An 18,122-nucleotide genomic window follows, 5' to 3' on the forward strand; every position below is an offset into this window, starting at 1 on the left:
ATTTTGGTCTTTACCCTAAAGTCTTCCCTGTGCACTCTTATCTGAAATTTCAGACACATACACATACATACAGTATTTTCTATTCTCCTTCCTGGCTTCATTTTTTCCCCCAAAGCATATATTACTATCTAACAGTGTATTTTACTTATTTATCTTGATTTTGGGTTTTTTGCCTGTTTCCCTCTTCTAGAAGGTGGGGATTTTTGTCTGTTTTGCTCGTAGTTATGTTCTATGGTGTCTAGAACAGTTCCTAACACATAATAGGTGTTCAAGGAGTCTATGTTATGTGACGGAAGGAATCTCAGACTTTCATCTGGGAACACCTTCCTTTTGCCTGAAATATCTCCAGTAAGACAGATATGTAGGTTTCTCAGCCTGGGCTGTACATTTGAATCGCCTGAGGAACTTTTAAAACTCCTATGCCCAGGCCACATCTCAGATCACTTGATTCAGAGTATCTGTAGTGGGCCTAGGCATCAGGGGTTTCTAATGCTTTCTGGTGAGTGTAATGGGAAGCCAAGTTTGAGAACTGCTGTTTGAGAATTCCCTGTAGGGCACGTCTTCTGGTGACAGACTTTCTTGGGTTTTGTTTGAAAAGTCTTTCTTTAGACCTCATTCTTTTCTTTCTTTTTACTTCTTCTTTTTTTTTTTTTTTTTGTGGGAAGGGAGTTGGGTAAATTAGGTTTACTTATTTTATTTCTTTCATGGAGGTACTGGGGATTGAACGCAGGACCTCTGTGCGTGCTAGGCATGCACTCTACCACTTCCGCTATACCCTTCCCCAGTAGACCTCATTCTTGATAGGGATTTTTGCCGGATATGGAATTCTAGCTTGCATTTCATCACCTTGAAGACAGCATTCCATTGTCTTCTGGTTTCCATGGTTGCTGTTGAGCCATCCTTATCTGTCAGTCTAACTGCTGTTCTTTCTTTAAATAGCTTTACTGAGATATAAATTATATACTGTAAGATCCACCCATTTAAAAGTGTACATTTAATGGCTTCTAGTATAGAATTGTGCAACTATCACCATAATCTAACTTTTTAAAATTAATTTTGTTTGTTTGTCGGGGGAATTAGGTTTGTTTATTTATTTTTTATTTATTCATTTATTTTAACAGAGGTACTGGACACTGACCCAAGACCTTGTGCATGCCAAGCACACAATCTACCGCTGAGCTATGCCCTCCTCGGCACCATAACCTAACTTTAGAACATTTCTATCACCCCCAGAGAAGAAACCCTGTACCCATTAGCAGACACTCCCAGTCTCCTACTCTTCAACTCCCCAGAGCTAGTCTACTTTTGGCCTTTATAGATTTTCCTAATCTGGACATTTCATAAATTAAATCTTACAATATGTGTTTCTTTGCAACTGGTTTCCTCTACTTAGCATAACGTTTTTGAGGTTCATCATGTACTGCTGTTCTTTTGAAAGTAATCTCGGTTTTTTTCCCCCCTCTGAGTGCTTTTAAGATTTTTTTCTTTGTTTTTGGTGTTTTGCATTTTTACTATGATGTTGTCTATGTACGAAAATTTATGGAGTCTCTTGAATCTGAGGTTGACATCTACTTTTTGTCTCACTCGTTCCCTTTTAGCCACATCTAATCTGTGGTTTAATCCATCTGTGGAATTTTTTAGTTATTTTATTTTTCGTTTGAGAAGTTCTACTAGATTTTCAAATCCATTATGTTACTTGACATAATTTCCTATACTTTGGCCATAGTTTCAAGTTTGTTATTTATTTAGTTATTTAAGTCCATTAAACATTTCTGTCTTATAGTCTGTGTCTGATAATATTGCTGTCTGAACTCTGAGTGTCTGTTTCTGCTGGTTTTCACCCCTATTACCTTGTTTTCTTCTGCTGAACCTGCCAGTTTATGATGGTCACTTCTCTTCAGCCCTGAGGTCGCCTGCACAAATTTATATTAGAGGCAGATATATTCTTGCAGGTGTTCTGGGCTTAGCTTTGTTCCTTTAAGGGCAAAGCCTGGCATTGCTTTGGACATCCTTCATCCCAGTGGGTAGACTCTGTAGTCAATCAGACCTGGCTTCAGTCCCACAGTTCACTATCTGTGTGACCTTGGACAAGAGACTTCCCTTCTCTGGGCTCAATTTCCCCCTCTGTACAACAGCCGTCATGATTGCCCCTCCCTCATAGGGCTGTTTTGAGAATCTGCATCAGTTATTGGTTATTGATACATAGAAAATTATCCTCAAACTTAGCAGCTTCAAACAATAATAAACATGTAGACATAGGGAACTATATTAGATTCCTTGTAATAACCTATAATGGAAAAGAATCTGAAAAAGAATATATTCTTTTCCAGATTCTTTTCCATTTTATATATATATATATATATATATAATTAAATCACTTTGCTCTACACCCAAAACTAACACAATATTGTCAATCAACCGTACTTCAATTAGAAAAAAAAGAAGGTGGCCTTCTATGAACCAAGAAGCCAGCCCTCTTCAGACACTGAATCTGCCAATATCCTGACCTTAGACTTCCTAGCCTCTGGTACAGTGAAAAATAAATTTCTGTTATTTATAAATAATAATAATAATAGTAGTAGTAATAACAATAAACATGTAGAGCTTACAGAGTTTCTATAGATTAGGAATTCAGAAACAGCTTCTTAGGTAGTTTTGGCTCAAGGTCTCTCAGAGCTGTAATTAAGATGGTGGCTGGGGCTTCAGTTATCTGAAGGCCTGATTGGGGCTGGAGGATTGACTTTCAAGAACTCTCACTCATATCCCTGGTTGGTGCTGGTTTTCTGCAGGATACTTAAATTCCTCACCATATGTATGTCTCCACAGGGTACCCGAGTGTCCTAGCAACATGACAGCTGGTTTCCCTAGAACAGATGATCCAGAAGAGCAAGGCAGAAGCCATAATATTTTATGGCCTAGTCTTAAAGTCATACTCCTTTATTTTCACAGTATCCTACTACACTGTCAACCCAGCTCAGGGTAGGAGGGAACTACACAAAAGCACAGAAACCAGGTGTTGAGGATCATTGAGGGCCATCTTAGAAGCTGGCTCTCACATGTCAAAGGAGGCAATGCATATAAAGCACTTAGAACCATGCCTGGCATGTAGTATGTGCTAAGGAAACATTAACCATCCCTAGTAAGTGTCCTGACTCTGCTCTAGGTATGTAGGATCTGCCTGGCAACCACTTTCATTCAGTCATTCAGCAAACAGTCAGGGATGGGATAGCTCAGTGCTGGAGGGCATGCCTAGCATGAAGGAGGTCCTGGGTTCAATTCCCAGTACCTGTGTTACACAAAAGTAACAAATAAACCTAAAATTACCTCTCCCATTAAAAAATTTTAGTGGGGAGGTTATAGCTCAAGCAGTAGAGCCCATGATTAGCCTGGACAAGGTCCTGGGTTCAATTCCCAGTACATTCTCCGAAAATAAATAAATAAACCTAATTACCTCCCCCCACCCCCCCATCAAAAATTATTTTTTAATTTAAAAAAAGAAACAAAAAGAAAAAAATTTAAGGGAAACAAACAAACAAAAAACCATTTATTGAGCAGCTCTATGTGGCAGGCATATTCTTGGAGCCAGGGAGACAGCTATAAACAAAACATGGTCCCTGGATTTATGAAACTCACACAAACAAACGGATAGAGTGTCCTGCCAGGTGGGGCTAATTGCTGTGAAGAACCACAAAGCCAGGCGAGGAGAAAGGGAATGAGGAAGGAACGAAGGCTTCCCCAGGAAGCTGGTCCAGCAGTGGTGGCGGCTCAGATTTTGACCTCTGACAAAACCCTCCCACATCTAGGCGCTTGTCCTAACAGCACAGGCAGATAGAATTCATGCCCAGTATACACCCATTTCACAAACAGACCCAGAGAGGAGCTAACGTGATCTCCAAGTCCCCAGGGTGGAAGAATTTCTCCAAACAGAGAGTTTCTCCAATTTGGATGCTCAACAGCATGGCCCAGGGAGATGGTTAAGATGCAGAACCCCAGGGCTTCTGCCTCACCAGGTCTAGGGAGTATCCAGGGATCTGCATTTCAAACAAGCACCCTAGGAGACTGACCAATGACCTCTGAGAACCCTGTTCTAAGGGCTTCAGTGTGCAGGGGAGGGCAGGCCGGCTCTGACAGGGTCAGAAGAGGCTCCTGGTTGTGCCTCAAGGGATGGGCAGGGCGTAGCCTCAAAAGAAAAGGGGAACAGGCTGAGGCCCAGAGACACCAAGCATTTGGCCCACAGACACACAACCTGCAGAGTCAGTTTTAGGTATACAGGGGTCCGTTGATTTAATCAAGTATATCTCATGCTGTATATTGAAGGGGGAAAAAAGGCCAAAAGTTACTTTCAGTTCCTCCCATCAAGAGAGGGAGTTTACTAAACAAAAGAGAGAGAGAGAGAGAATTTATTTCCCCATCTCCTGGATCTGTCCATGTCATTCTGATACGAATCTTCTTTTTTCCCTTTTTTCAAGGGGAGGGTAGCTAGGCTTATTTATTTACATACATATATTTATTTTTAGAGGAGGTACTAGGGATTGAACCCAGGACCTTTTACATGCAAAGCCTATACTCCTATCACTTGAGCTACACCCTGCATTCCCTTGCTCCTTTTTGAAACTCCAAAGACCACCGGTGAAGGAGCTGGCCTCAGCCTATTGGAGGCTGAGACCATGTGGAGCAGAGACGAGCCATCCCAGCCAAGGCTCCCTAAGCCTGCCAATCTGCAGATGGCAGACGAGTGGATAAGGCGGCAGCTGCCCTGTTGAGCCGCCCCCTACCTGCAACCCCATGAGTGACCCAGCTGAGCCCAGCCCAAACTGCTGACCCAGAGAATCCAAAACCACTACGTTTTGGGTTGTGTAATACAACAAATTCTGATTCAGCCTCGTTAGTAGGGGAGAGAACTGTCCTTCCTTCTGTCGTGGCAAGTTTCCGTCGTCAATGTAATTAACACTACCTGCCCAACAGACACACTCCAAATTGCGCAGACTTAACACAGGAAGCTTCATTTCTTGCTCAGTAAAATCCAGGGTGGATCTGGTGGTCCTTCCCTCTCTTGTAGCTTAGGGAATGCATGGCCTCAGGGTATCAGTGGAAGGGAAAACAAGATGGGGGCCCACCAGCTCTCCATCGCTTCACCCCAGAAGTGGCAACCTCTTTGTTACTTCTACACACATACACCATTGGTCAGAACTAATCATGTGACTGTAAGGAAGGCTAGGACAGGTAGGGGATCATAGGACAGGTTGGTGACGCCCATCTTTGCCAGAAAGCACATACACAGGTATAATTAACTTCCTCATTCATGTGCTTGTCTTTTTAACATCTCTCTCCTCTACGAGACTGAATCCTTGAGGGTAAGGGACCACATTGCCTCTATGTAGCATGGAGCCTGCCCTACAGTTGCATTTGTAATTGTTGTTGAATTGCTAAGTGAACCAATACACTAACAGGTCACAGTGTGATCGGTTGTATTTAATCCCAGTTCCAGAGAAAATCCCCAATTAAATTTCTAACAGTCCCTCTCACCCAGTAATATATGTTACTTCTGATATTGTAAAGCTCTTATATGGTGATCATTCAATGACTACAAATAAAACATGAAAGCCCCCATTAATTGTAGCCAGGGGTGTGGCTACATGCATTGCTTGGTGAGAGTGGACTCAAATTTTTATGAGACAGTTTTCATGTGGCGGCTTTGCAATGGCCCCATAAAAAGTTCCTGCTTCAAGATAAAACCAGGTGAGTTTTTCTCTCTACTATGTGATTTTGGACTAATCTTCTGCCGTCTCCAAATCTCATTTTTCTTTTCTGTGAAATGACAAGACCATCTGCCTCATGGAATTGTTGTAAGGCATGGATGAATCTCTGTGTAATGTAGATAAAGACCTGCCACTTGGCAGCTCCCGTTTTATATGGACTGATCCCCCTTGCCCTTGCTCCACAGGCACCGGAGAGGACACAGCTTGCAAGCAAGCTGGGGCAGGGTCTGTTGGAGGCTGGGGAGGAAGGGTAAGAACTTGGGGGCTTCTCCGTAAGATCCTAGATACAGCTGGTCCCTGTTCTGGGTGATGCACAGGGGGTTGGGGGTAGTGGGAGAATGATACTGGGTGCATAGAGATGAGGCTGACTTGTCCTTGTCTGTATCAGTTAGCATTTGCTGTGTAACAAAACACCCCCAAATTTAATGGCTTAGAACAATAATCATTTTATTTAGCCCATGATTCTGTGGGTAAGTTGGGGAATTCTGGTCTGGGTCAGCCTTTGTAGTAAGCTGGGAGGTCAACTGGTGGCTGGGTGATCTAGGATGGCCTCCCTCACCTTTCTGCAGTTAGCAGGCTGTTGACCAGGGTACCTCAGTTGTCTTCCTTCTGCCTTCTCCCACTGCCTCCTTCCTCTCAGAATTTGATTCTGTTCAGGTATCTCTCTCCCACCACTCCCAAACCACCTACATGAGCCTCAGGGAGGCTGCCCCCACCTACAGCTGGAGAATTGGCATGATTAATTAATGTAACTGCATTTCCCTTGTTGGTGATTGGTCAGGAAAGGGCATGTGGCCCAGTTCTGGCCAATGAGGTATGTGGGAAAGTCTGTTAGGAGTGCTCCTGGGAAAGCTTTCCCCATCCCAAGAAAGAGCTATGAAGGGAACAACAGCAACCACCTCTGATGGAGGGCTTGTTATGCCAGGCACTGCTTATCCTAAGTGCTTTAGGTAAAATAACTCGTTCAATGCTCATGAGTTAGGTACTGTTTGCTCTCACTTTACAGATGAAGATTCTGAGGCATACAGTGGTTAAGAAACACACCAAGAGTCAAACGCTAGTGAATATTGGAGCCAGGATTTCATTCCAGGCAGCCTGACTCCGCAGCTCTGCATTCCCAAGGACTAGCATGCCACCTCCTTCTTCCTGTGGTCGTGGATCTCTTTAAAGCAGCACCTGGTGGGACTGCTGTAGCCACTGTGCCAGCAGTTACCTGGGACAACAGCACAGAGAGACAGAATGAGCCTGGGGCCAGGGTCCTTGCTAACAGCTCTGAGCGCTGAATCAACCAACCCGGCAACTCCACCCCGCTGTTAATGTCTTGCTTTGTGTGAAATACATTTTCTTCTTTTTCAGGCCACTATGACTCAGGGTTTCAGTTACTTACAGCCAAAAATACCCTGAGACACCAAGATATCCAGAAGAACAGAGGGAAGAGGGAAGCCCCACTGGGTCTTCAGTTCTTATGAACCACTCATTTGAGGTTGAGAAATAAGGCTTCCAAATTTCACCCTGGGGCTTGTTTTTGGAGGCAGAGAAAACTGATAAGAGATGGGGAGGAGAAACTGCATGAAACATCCAGGAGAGATGAAAGTATTTCAGAATTCCTTTATTAGGCACAAGGTAAAAATATATACTCTTAACATCTAAAACCCGTAGTGTTGATGTAGGGTCCTGGGCCCCAGGTGTGCCCAGGACAGAGCCTGGAACTATCCAGGAGGCCAAGGGACAGACCCTGCCTAATCCTGTCCCCCAACTCTGGTGCTTGGCCCCTCATTCCAAACCACTCTGAGTTAGATGAGGACCAGCTTCACAGTCTACTCTCTTGATCTTCCAGCCCAAGTCCTTGGCTCGGGCCTGGATAGGCATCCCTTGAACAGGAGGACAGAGCTAGTGGGAGCACAGTTCCCAGCACAGTCTGGGTGCTGGGGTCCTGAGTTACAAGAAAGAGGCCTGGAGCCTTTGGCACAGGGATGCTTCCATTTCTCTGAAAAGGTGCAAGATACAAAGGCAGCTGGATTGTTTGTGAAAGGGACCGTCCCATGTCGGACATGCCCAGGCTCCTGCAAGAATGGATGCCAACAGCTGCACCGCCTGTGCCTGGGGTGGACATGGACCTGTGTGCGTGGAAAGGGGTTGTCAACCTGTGAGCAGGAGTTTTGTCTCTGTCATTCACTGTGGTGTTCCCAGCACCCGGCACGGGGGTTGGCCCAGTGAGCACCTGACAAGGACTTGGCAAAGCACGAGTTCATGTGCACAGGTGTGCAGAACCACCAGGTGTGCATCCAGTGTGCTCCACACATGCCTCCTCTTTTCTCCCTCCCAGAAGGCACTTAAGGTTCAAAGAGGCAGGAGAGAGCTTGGAGATACCCCAAACTCAACCCACTATTTGCAGTTGAAACTCTAGCAGGGCGGGTTAGCCATAGAGACCCACGTCTCTTTCTCCCTCTTCCTCCACCTCCTCCAGCCCCGGCCCCTCCGGGACCACCTGGTCAGCCTCCCAGAGGTGGGATCGCGTTGGGGCTGGGGGGATCACATTCTTCCGCAGCCAGGGGTGCAGCAGGATGCCCGAGGCCGTGAGCCGCTCAGTGGGCTCCCGTCGGAGGAGGCAGCGGACCAGGCAGCGGGCGGGGGCCGAGAGGCCCTCAGGCAGAGCAAAGGCCCCTCGGCGGATCTTGCCAAAGAGCAAGATGGGCTCGGAGTCCTGAAAGGGGTAGTGGCCGGCCAGCATGGTGAAGAGCGCCACACCCAGGCTCCAGACATCCGCCGCCTTGCCGGAGTAGGAAGCCCGGGAACTGAGGATCTCAGGGCCCACGTAGGCTGGGCACGCGTGCTTGTCGCACAGGGAGTCGTCAGACCCGGTCAGCACACAGGCGTCCTCCAGGTTCTCCAGCACCACCTTTGTCCTGCAGCACAGGAAGGGACAGAGGGGTCAGCCAGTGGTGACCCCAACACCACCACCCCACACTGTTGCCCTTCATGGCACCCAGTTCCCAAGAGGCTGCTGGTATTTGGCAGACATGAGCCAGTCCTATGAGGCTGGATGGTTGAGCCCATTTTACAGATGAGGAAGTCTAGCTCAGAAAGGTTAAGTCATTTCTCAAGGACACAGAGCCATTCAGTTTGAACTAGGACTCTGAGAGGAATACATTTCCCAACAATCTCTGGGGCAGGGGAGGGGGTTACTGAGGGGGCTGAGGGCATCAAGCCTCTTAAACTCGATGCAAACTTAGAGTCTAGGCAGGCACCAAAATGAGAGAAATTCCTAAGAAGTGGGGACTGTCCCAAACATCCCAGCACAAATCCTGCCTTAAAAGGGCACCACTAACTACATTACAGTAAATATTTGGAGCATCCACTGTGTAACTGACCCTGAGCTAAGCTGTACCTAGGGCATCTCATTTCATTCTCACACAACTTATGAGGAGGAAGACTGTGTAGCCAGGGGCACAGGGCTGGGATGTGCACCCCAGCTCTCCCCTACCCAGAGCCAGCGCTGTGAACCACTCATGTACGTCCCATTCTTCCACAGGAGAAGCCAGAAATCATGTTTTAATGAAAAAAATCCCAGTTTAAAAAAAGTTGGCAACTGATTTCAATTAAAAACAAATGAACACATTGTAAAATGATTATAAATCAATAAAAAATGTTAAAAAAAAAAACAAAAAAACAAATGAACAGGTATGTGAGGGGGGGGGAAGGGTAGAGGCCACCATCTGCAACATCTGCTTTAAATAATTGCCAGGGCGCTCTAGATCACCTTACCTTCCCACTGCTAGTAATCTTATTTATTCCAATGGCACCACTTCCTGGGTGCCTGTCTGAAAACACTGACCAGTCTTGAGAATCACAGCGCAGGGGTGGGTGGAGGTGTCAGCATTAATGGCCCATTTCCCAGATAAAAAAAATCAAGGCTCAGGCAGGTGAAGCCATTGCTCGAGGCCAAAGAGCAAGTTAAAAGGTAGAATCAGAATTTGAACTCAGGTCTGCCTGACTCCACCCTCCCTCCTCTACCGATGGTGCTTCTCAAATCACAGCCTTGAAAAGAGAAGCATGCACTTTTCTCATTTCTGGGAGGTCTGGGGGTGTTGGACTCACCCAAAGTTCAAAATGATTTGAAGCTGTGTATTAGCTTAAAAATCATTGTAAGATTTACATTCTACTTACTGAAAGCGTATTCGTTTTGGTATAAACTGTAGAAGGAAAGAGAAAACCACCCTCAGGCAAACATCACTGGAATAACTGCTACAGGCAAAACGGATGGTGGCTGAAATTAGTGGGTAAAAGTTTGAGGAGAAACAGAATATTTACATGCATAGCCTCAAAGCACCTCATGGTACTTACTAATTACAAGGTATTGTTCAAGGTAATTATTCACTACAAAGGGTAAATTAGGAAACTTCCAGTGGAGAAACTTGGCCCAGGCCACCTTTACCAAAGACTGAGGTTAACGTCACAATAGCAGGCATCAGCATCCTGTATCTCCTGATAGGATGCGCTGAGAAGGCCTTACCGCTTCTAAGGTTTTTCGGCCCAAAATGCGTAACCGCAGTCTAACCGGGACAAAGACATCCGTTGGGTCCAAATCAAGGGGACTTCTCGGCGGCCACGCTCACCTCTCACGGTCAGTAAAGACGAAGCGCCGGAGCTTGAGGTCCCGCAGGACGAGCCCGTGCTGGTGGCAGTGCGCCAGGGTGGCGGCCATCTGGCGGAAGAGCGCGGCGGCCTCGGGCTCGGGCAGGCGGCGGCGCCGGCGCACCAGGCTGTGCATGTCCCCGTGCGGCCGCGGGAAGAAGGCGTACAGGTGCTGCGGGCCCACCAGGACCTCCGCCGGCCGGGCCACGTGCCCGTGGCGGGGCAGCCGCGAGTAGGGCTCCAGCACCGCCAGGGCCTCGCAGGCTGGGTACACCTGTGGGCAGAACACGGTGTGAGCGGGCGGAGGAGGGGGGTACCCCGTGGGGCCCAGGCCGGCCTTGGAGACGGTCAGGGCCAATCCTGCACACACTCCTGTGTGCCGCACCCTGGGCCAAGCGCTTCAGTCCCATGTCTCAATGCTGAGGAAGCTGGAGGACCATGCCTCAAACATGTGGCAGAGCTGGGACCTGAATCCGTGCTCTCCATCATCTGTGCTCTTAACTGTTACCTTATATGGCCTTAAACTTCAGCTGATTCAAAAATAGCAGGTAACCCAAGCCCAGCATCTTTCCTGACAACCTCACCACTCTCACCATGGGACCCACCTTCCTTCCTCCCCCACCTCCCATTCCAGCCATACTGAACTTGGCTGCGTTTCCATAGCAGCTCGGGCTCTTTCCTGCCTCAGGGCCTTTGCACTGCCTGTGCCTCCCACCTGGAAGGCTTATCCCTTGGCCATCTCAATCATTCAGGTCACTTTCCTGGAGTCCCTTCCAGGCTACACTTCCTAAAATGGGTGCCCCCTTCCAAAATATTCTATATTTCAGCATCCTTCTTAATTTCTTTGCAATGCTTATCAGAATTTGTAAATATCTAGTTTTTTGGCCTTTTACTGTCTAATGCATTTGACTGTGGGCACCAGGAGGGCAGAGACCATGGCTGTCAGTCAAGTTAGCTCCCCAGTGGCTGGCATAGGCCAGCATTCAATGCCTGCTTGAGGAATGAAGGAAAGGGTGGGTGGGCAGTAAGTCCTAGCGAATGAATGGTGCTGGGGCTTTACTGACATTAGATGGAAACTTCACCATAGTCCTGAAAGGATGTTCAGAGGAAGGTGACTTGGAAGCCACATAGCTCATCAGTGGCAGAGCTGGTCTACTCTCTTTGGTTTATCTGCCTTTAAACCCTTTGTGCACAAAGAATAAAAACAAATCTTAATCATACAGAAAATAAAAACAGATAAATAAAGCATATACATATTTAATCTGTGAAAAAAATAAGCATATGTCTTAAAACAAAACAACAGTTGGGGTGGCTTGGAGGAAATAATCTAAAAACAGAGACTTTCAAAAAAGTCAGGGCAAGCACATCCCTGCCTCTGAGAATCTGCACTTGCTTTTCCTGCCACCTGCATGCTCTCCTCTAGGTACCCACAGGGGCTCCCCTGATTCAAGTCACTTCTCAAAGTCACCTCCTCACAAAGGTCTTTCTGGACCTCCAGCTAAGATTACCTGCACCACCTCCCTTCCCCGATCCCCTCGCTCCCAGCTTCTAGGTTTCTCTCCATAGCAGTTAGGATCACCTGACATATATTCGGCTTATTCACGCCCAGAGTGAACTGTGGGGGCAGAACTTGGTCTACTTTTGAGGCACAGCATGGTGCACGGCACGTACAGGGGCTTGCTGAAGGTTGGTTGAATTAATGAATAAGACAATAGTCTATAAAGACAGGATGCTGATCTTTCTATGCACTGAGAAGCCTAGACAATGTGGAAATGGCAGGTCAACCCCCACAGTTCATTCTGGGCGGAGGCACAAGCACATCCCAGTAGATTTTCCTAAATGATCCTGAATAACTGGGGCCATGTGGAAGTGTGGCGCTTCTGGCCCCACTTGCTTCCATCATTCCTCTCAGCATGGACTTCCTTCCCCAGGGGAAACAGATAAAACCTGTGATGCTGTAGGAAGGGGACCCAGAGTTTGGGGTTTCCTCTGAGCACCTGGAGTAGCCCTGGGGACCTGCGTCAGGCAGCCCGGGGCCAGGTAAATCTGGTGTCCAGATCTGTCCCCCTGCCCACTGTTCCCCCATCAGAAGGGGCTGATGCATTTCCAAGGGGACCCAGCCCCGCTTCTGCTCATCCCTATGTGCCTGAGTCTCCCCCATCTGCCTTCCCCCTGCCCACCAGAGCCAGCCTGCCCTGCCTGTGTCTGAACCACCTGTCATAGCACGTGGCACGTGGCTCTGGGCCCAACCTGCCCAAGTGCAGTCTCAGCTCTGACACCTCCTGGCTCTGTAACGCGGAGAGTAGCCACAGCTTTCGGAGCCTCGGAGCCTCAGCGCCTGTCCTCTAGCTAAAAAAATGGGCCCAATGAGAATCACTACCTCAAAGATTGTGTGAAAATTAGAGGAGATTATGCAGACCAAACAATCAGTGCAATGGTACTACATGCAAATACCAACTATTACGCTTTCTCATCCCTGTCCTTGTGGGCTGTGACCTGGTGGTGTCCTGAATGGGTCGCTTGGCCTTTCCTGTTTCCTGGATTTAGCCAAGAACTCTGATTTCTGTCAGGAACACTGGACCTTGCCCTAGGATCCAGGCCCAGTGCCATGCGGCTTCATGCCTGGCCCTTCTCCTCTCCCTCAGTCTTCCCATCTGTAAAATGGCCACCAGTGGGCCAATGACCTCCGGGGTCCTAGGAGTTCTGATGTCTACCATATCTCATCCTTCCCTTGTGCAAATATCTTCAGGGGCTCCCCTAGCCCAGCGAGGGGCTCCTTCCTAATGCTTTCACCACCAGTGGCTGCCAGCACTCATCTTCTGGCCGTGTCTGCACACCCTGTCCACTCCGGCCATGATGAAGTCCTTTTAATTCTCTGAAGGGTTGCATTCTCACTCCTCTAGGCCTCTGCACAGCTGCTTCCCCTGCTGGAACTCCCTTCTCCCTCTTCTCCCTGGCTAACTCCTACTCATCCTTTTCCGACTCTGCCTTCCAATATAATAGAGGCTTCTCTGTGCTCTCGTGGCCCCTAAGCTCTACCCCAGCAACATCTCTCATACTGTGGGCCTAAGCTGTGGATTCTCCCAGGGTTGGGACCATCTGGTTTATCTCTCTGGTTTCAGCCTGGCCTGGGGCTTGACAGAGAGCTGGGGACTCATTGGCCACTTGCCCAATAAAAACAGAACTGAATTAATATAAGGACCCTTCAGCCCTGGCAATCCTTTGGAGCCAAGGCCCTTCCCCAGCTCCCTGTGATGCTTGGGGACAGTGGCCCCTGGGGCACGTACCTTGCATATGTACTCGGTGCTGGTGGGGCAGTGCAGGGCCCGGTAGGTCCGGCTGCCCTCCTCAGGCTCCAGAAGAACATAGGGTCCAAGCCTAGAGGCAGCAGTCACAGCAGGGGCACAGACTGGAGCACGGGGTGGGCTCGGGGGCAGGGGGCAGGGCGGCAGCCTGGGCTGGAGCCCACTTAGAGCTTGCTTCCGGGTGGGACGCTCAGTGTCTAGGTCATCATCCAAGTCCAGCTGCTTCTTCCGGGAGGGGACACCCTTAGGAACAGCCAGAGGGGTGGCTCGCATCTAGAAAGAAGGGGAGAGAGGCACTAAAGTCAAGCTGCTTGGTGACCCCTCTCTTCCTCTGCTGGTGGGAGGATACACTGCACAGCCTTTATGAAGGGTGAGTTCGTGGTGTGCATTGAATGGACAAACACACATACTCTTGACTGGGTTTCCCACTTCAACTAAAATGCTCGTCAAAAAATTAAATATGTGAAAGGCTGTTTATCAAAGCCTTCTGTCTAATAGTAAAAAGCAGGAAATACCTCCAAATGTCCAGCAGTAAGAGGCTGCTTAAAACACCATGGTAGAGGGGGGAAGGTATAGCTCAGTGGTAGAGTGTGTACTTAGCATGCACAAGGTCCTGGGTTCAATCCCCAGTGCCTCCATTAAAATAAATAATTACCCCCCAAAAAAACCAAAACAAAACAAACAAAAAAAACGATCACAGTGAGCCACACGGTGGAATACTATGCATCTCTGAAAAAGACCAGGAAACTCTCTACGTACTGATGCAATGATGTAAATTACAAGGTTATCCCTGCAACCCGTATGATAGAAACAATTGAAGGTCCATCATGAGCGAACTGGTTAGATACACTCAATTTCATCCATACATAGAACAGTTGTAGCCATTTGAAAGATTAGAAGAGGAAATTCTTTATGTGCTAATTGGAAAGATCTCCAGAGTGAACTGTTAAATGACCAAAAAAAAAAAAGTAAAGTGCAGAAAGGGACTTGATGATTGGTGAGAGGGAGGAGGAGTGATTTTGCACTATATCTGCTGAGTGCTGTAGTATCAGCAGCTATTACCTATCAGTATCTGTTTTGAAGTACTCAATACATGAATGTAGAATCTTTATTTTAAATTATTGAAATTGAAAATTCCCTTGCCTCCCTACCAAATACCTACCTTCTTGGAGTGTCCCAGGAGGCCAGAAGCTACTGTGGACAATTTAGTCTGGGTCCTTCCAGACCTCTTCCTGTGCACTTACACACCTATAGATACAGACGTGGAGATAACATCATATTACATGTTGGTGGGGTTTTTTACATAAAAGAGATTATCTTGGATATACTGTTCAGTAGCTTGCTTTGTTCACTTGACAGTACATATATTCATTCCAGAACATACATTCGTGTGTACATTCAGTAAACACTTCATTCACTCATCATCCTTCATCATCCATACTCCTCTCCCTCTTTCCCTTCCTTTCATAGGTCTCTCTGGGACCCATCTGCCCATCCACCAGGCTCCAGATGAGGGACAAGGAGGCTCAGGTATGAGGTGTTAAGAGGGAGACAGACTTCAGCATAATTAAAGAACTTCCTGACAGTCCCTGGCAGGATTAAGGGGAAATATCACTCAGAATCAGTTCTCAGACTGAGGCCCACCTCCCCAATCACGCTGCTCTCAAATGCATGGGCTGCCTTAGGAGGGAGGGAGCCCCCACTGAGAGTGAAAGGCCATAGCCCCATCTTGGTAAGAATGCAGTAGAGGAGGGCTGTATTCAGATATTCTCGGGATCTAATCCTGGCTCAGATCTTCCTGGCTGGATAGTCCTAGGCAAGTTCTTCAAAATTCCTGAGCCTCAATCCCCTCATCTGTAAACGATACAAAGCCCATAGGATTTTTTGGGATAATGAAATTAAAATACAAATGAAGTAACATGGCCCTGTTGCAGGGTAGGTGTCAGGAAATAGTCACTGCTGTTGGTCCATTACTCCTCCTCCTCCTCCTCCTCCTCCTCCTCCTCTTCCTCCTCCTCCTCCTTCTCCTCCTCCTCCTCCTTCTCCTCCTCCTCTTTCTTCTTCTTCTTCACAGCTGAAGTCTCAGAAACCTCCCAGGGATGAAGCTAGGATGATACTCCTTACCGCACTGGCTGTTCTGAGAGTACAGCAAGATGATCCCTGGCTGTATGGGTGCTTTGTACCCTGCAAAGTCCCGAGACTCGCTGGACCACATGGCCACATCAGCACCCCAGGATGCTTTGGCCCTATGCAGAGCTCAGAGTCTGGTGGGGCCTGGGATAAGCTCCACTGGACGGATGGGGTAATGGAGTCTATAGATTAGCAAGGGAATTTGCAGGCCACACTGCAGAACTAGTCACTGTGGTAGGATGGAGGCAGCCCCTAATATCCGTTCCCTGACACTCCCCGAGGAATAAGGGCGGGTCATACCAAACACACCTACTCTCACAACCCAGGGCAGACAGGTGTACACACGCCCCTCAGATACACTCTGTCCAAGATAGCCAGCCAAGGCACACAGGCAGGGCAGAGAGGGGCACACATATTATTAAGTGACACGCACCTCTGCCTTCCACTAGCAAGCGTGCACGCACACGCACACAGAGCTCTCCCAACGGTTATATTCAGGACTGCAGGACGGATAGCAACAAAGCCACACGCTGCGTCTGACCCCGTAACCCGCCACCGCGAAGGCAGTGGGCGGCCCCGCCCCGCCCCGCCCTCAGTAACAGCAGCACAGCTTCTCCCGTGGGCGCGGAATCCCCGGGCAGAAGGTTTAGCGGAAACCTAGGGGAGGCGGGGGCGAGGGGCGGGTACTGGGAAGGGGCTGGGAGAAGGGGCTGACCTGGGACCTCGGCCCCATACCCCAGAGTCAGCAGGTACCACGCACATAGTCTGCAGGAACAGAAGATGCGAGCCCCCTATAGCGTGGGAACCGGTGGCCGCCGGGCCCAGCATACACCTGCCAGCGGCCTCGCTCCGGCTTCCCAGCTGCCCCTGACCCCTCACCTGCCGGGCCCGCGGGCACCCAGCCTGTCCCCGCCGCGTCCCCGCACGGCCAGCACCTGCCGCCCGGTGCCCAGTCCTCCGCACAGCTCGCACGGTACCCGGAGACATAGCTCCATCCGGACTCCAGTGATCCACGCGGGTCCCCGAAGATCCACACAGACAAAGCCCCAAGCCCTCAGTTCCCCCTCAGACCTCCCCACACCCAGCTAAACTACTCCCCGGCCCGCCCCACACTCACACCAACGCGGACACCGCACACCCCGTCCAGGTGACGCCGGGGACACCGCAGTCCCCGCTTCCTCTGCCCCAGGGACACGCTGCTACGCCCCGCGGGTGGGCACCCTCGCACCCGCCAGAGTCGGCCACACTCGGCGACCCCACGCCCTGCCTGGCCGCGTCACCTGGACACGTCGGGAGGGAACACTCAACCCAGGTCGTTCCCCAGACGGCGAGTTTTGTTAAAAGGTGTGTGTGTGTGTGTGTGTGTGTGTGTGTGTGTGTGTGTGAGGGGGGGGGTGGCGGTGGGGGGGGGGAGAGAGAGAGAGAGAGAGAGATACGCAGCAACCACAGCCGCCCGGAGGCTCCCGGCCGCCCTGCCGCCTCCCGCCCCCGCCGGATACCTTGCCCCGTGCACGGCGGGCTCCTGACGCCGCCCGAGTTCAGAGTCGCTGGGCACCCTCAGGTGGCCCGGGCCGCTCCGCCGCGGCTGAACGCGGCTCCGGGTGTAGCTCTGGCCCAGGCTCCCAGCAGCCGGACGCGCGCGGAGCCGTCGCCGCTTCCGCCGCGAGTGTCTCGGGAATTCCGGGCGCCGGGCTCCAGCTCCGGCCCGGGTGATGTAAACCTGAGCTAATCAGCCGCCGCCTGATGCCCTCAGGCCGGGGATTGCACCATCCCTGCGCCCCGCCCCTCGGGGTCACCGCCCGAGCGCGCCCCGCCCCTCCTGTGCGATCCGCGCGCTGCTCCGGCACCCCTTGCCTCACCCGCCCTCTAGGGTTGTCTGGTCCCCCTCCCGCCTCGCGCCCGAAGATTGAATGCAGACACCAGCCACTGGCTTTCACTATCACCTTAGAGAAAGCATTTTGCTTTTCTGAGCCTCAGTTTTCCCATCTGTGAAACAGAAGAACGTTAATTCTTTCTCAGGAGGGCGCTAGGGAGAAAAAGTGAACCGTGACAGTTTCCTGGGTGCTTCCCCGTTTATAAAGCACTTTCTCCTAATATTACTTTATTAAACCTTTAGGAGAACCCTGGGCAGGCAGGAAGCTCCATTCTGCCTATTGTACAAAGTGGCAGCCCGAGGCCCAGCTGTGGGAAAGCAACGAGGAGCTTTTCAAAGACCACAGACCTAGGAGATGACTCTGGGCTCAATAGAACCATTGTGGTGCCCTGGGGAGGCCTGGGGTCTGGCGGGCTTCAC

General features: G+C 49.6%; 1 protein-coding gene and 1 long non-coding RNA gene across 2 annotated transcripts; one reads left to right on the top strand and one right to left on the bottom strand.

Annotated features, from left to right (window-relative positions):
* Window positions 1–7,352: 7,352 nt before the first annotated feature.
* Window positions 7,353–17,573, bottom strand: TRIB3 (tribbles pseudokinase 3). The gene is made up of 5 exons (XM_072943979.1): window positions 17,329–17,573; window positions 14,862–14,947; window positions 13,682–13,972; window positions 10,376–10,668; window positions 7,353–8,665 (listed from the first exon to the last, which is right to left on the bottom strand). Exons 3-5 carry the CDS (start codon window positions 13,970–13,972, stop codon window positions 8,176–8,178), a joined length of 1,074 nt encoding a protein of 357 aa, XP_072800080.1. The 5' UTR covers window positions 14,862–14,947; window positions 17,329–17,573; the 3' UTR covers window positions 7,353–8,175.
* LOC140687407 (uncharacterized) lies at window positions 9,517–15,862 on the top strand. Its single transcript, XR_012061678.1, has 3 exons — window positions 9,517–10,383; window positions 15,170–15,229; window positions 15,774–15,862. It is a non-coding gene; the product is annotated as an uncharacterized lncRNA (long non-coding RNA).
* Window positions 17,574–18,122: the final 549 nt, after the last annotated feature.

The sequence above is a fragment of the Vicugna pacos genome, chromosome 19 (genome assembly GCF_048564905.1).
Source record: "Vicugna pacos chromosome 19, VicPac4, whole genome shotgun sequence".
Taxonomy (NCBI): domain Eukaryota; kingdom Metazoa; phylum Chordata; class Mammalia; order Artiodactyla; family Camelidae; genus Vicugna; species Vicugna pacos.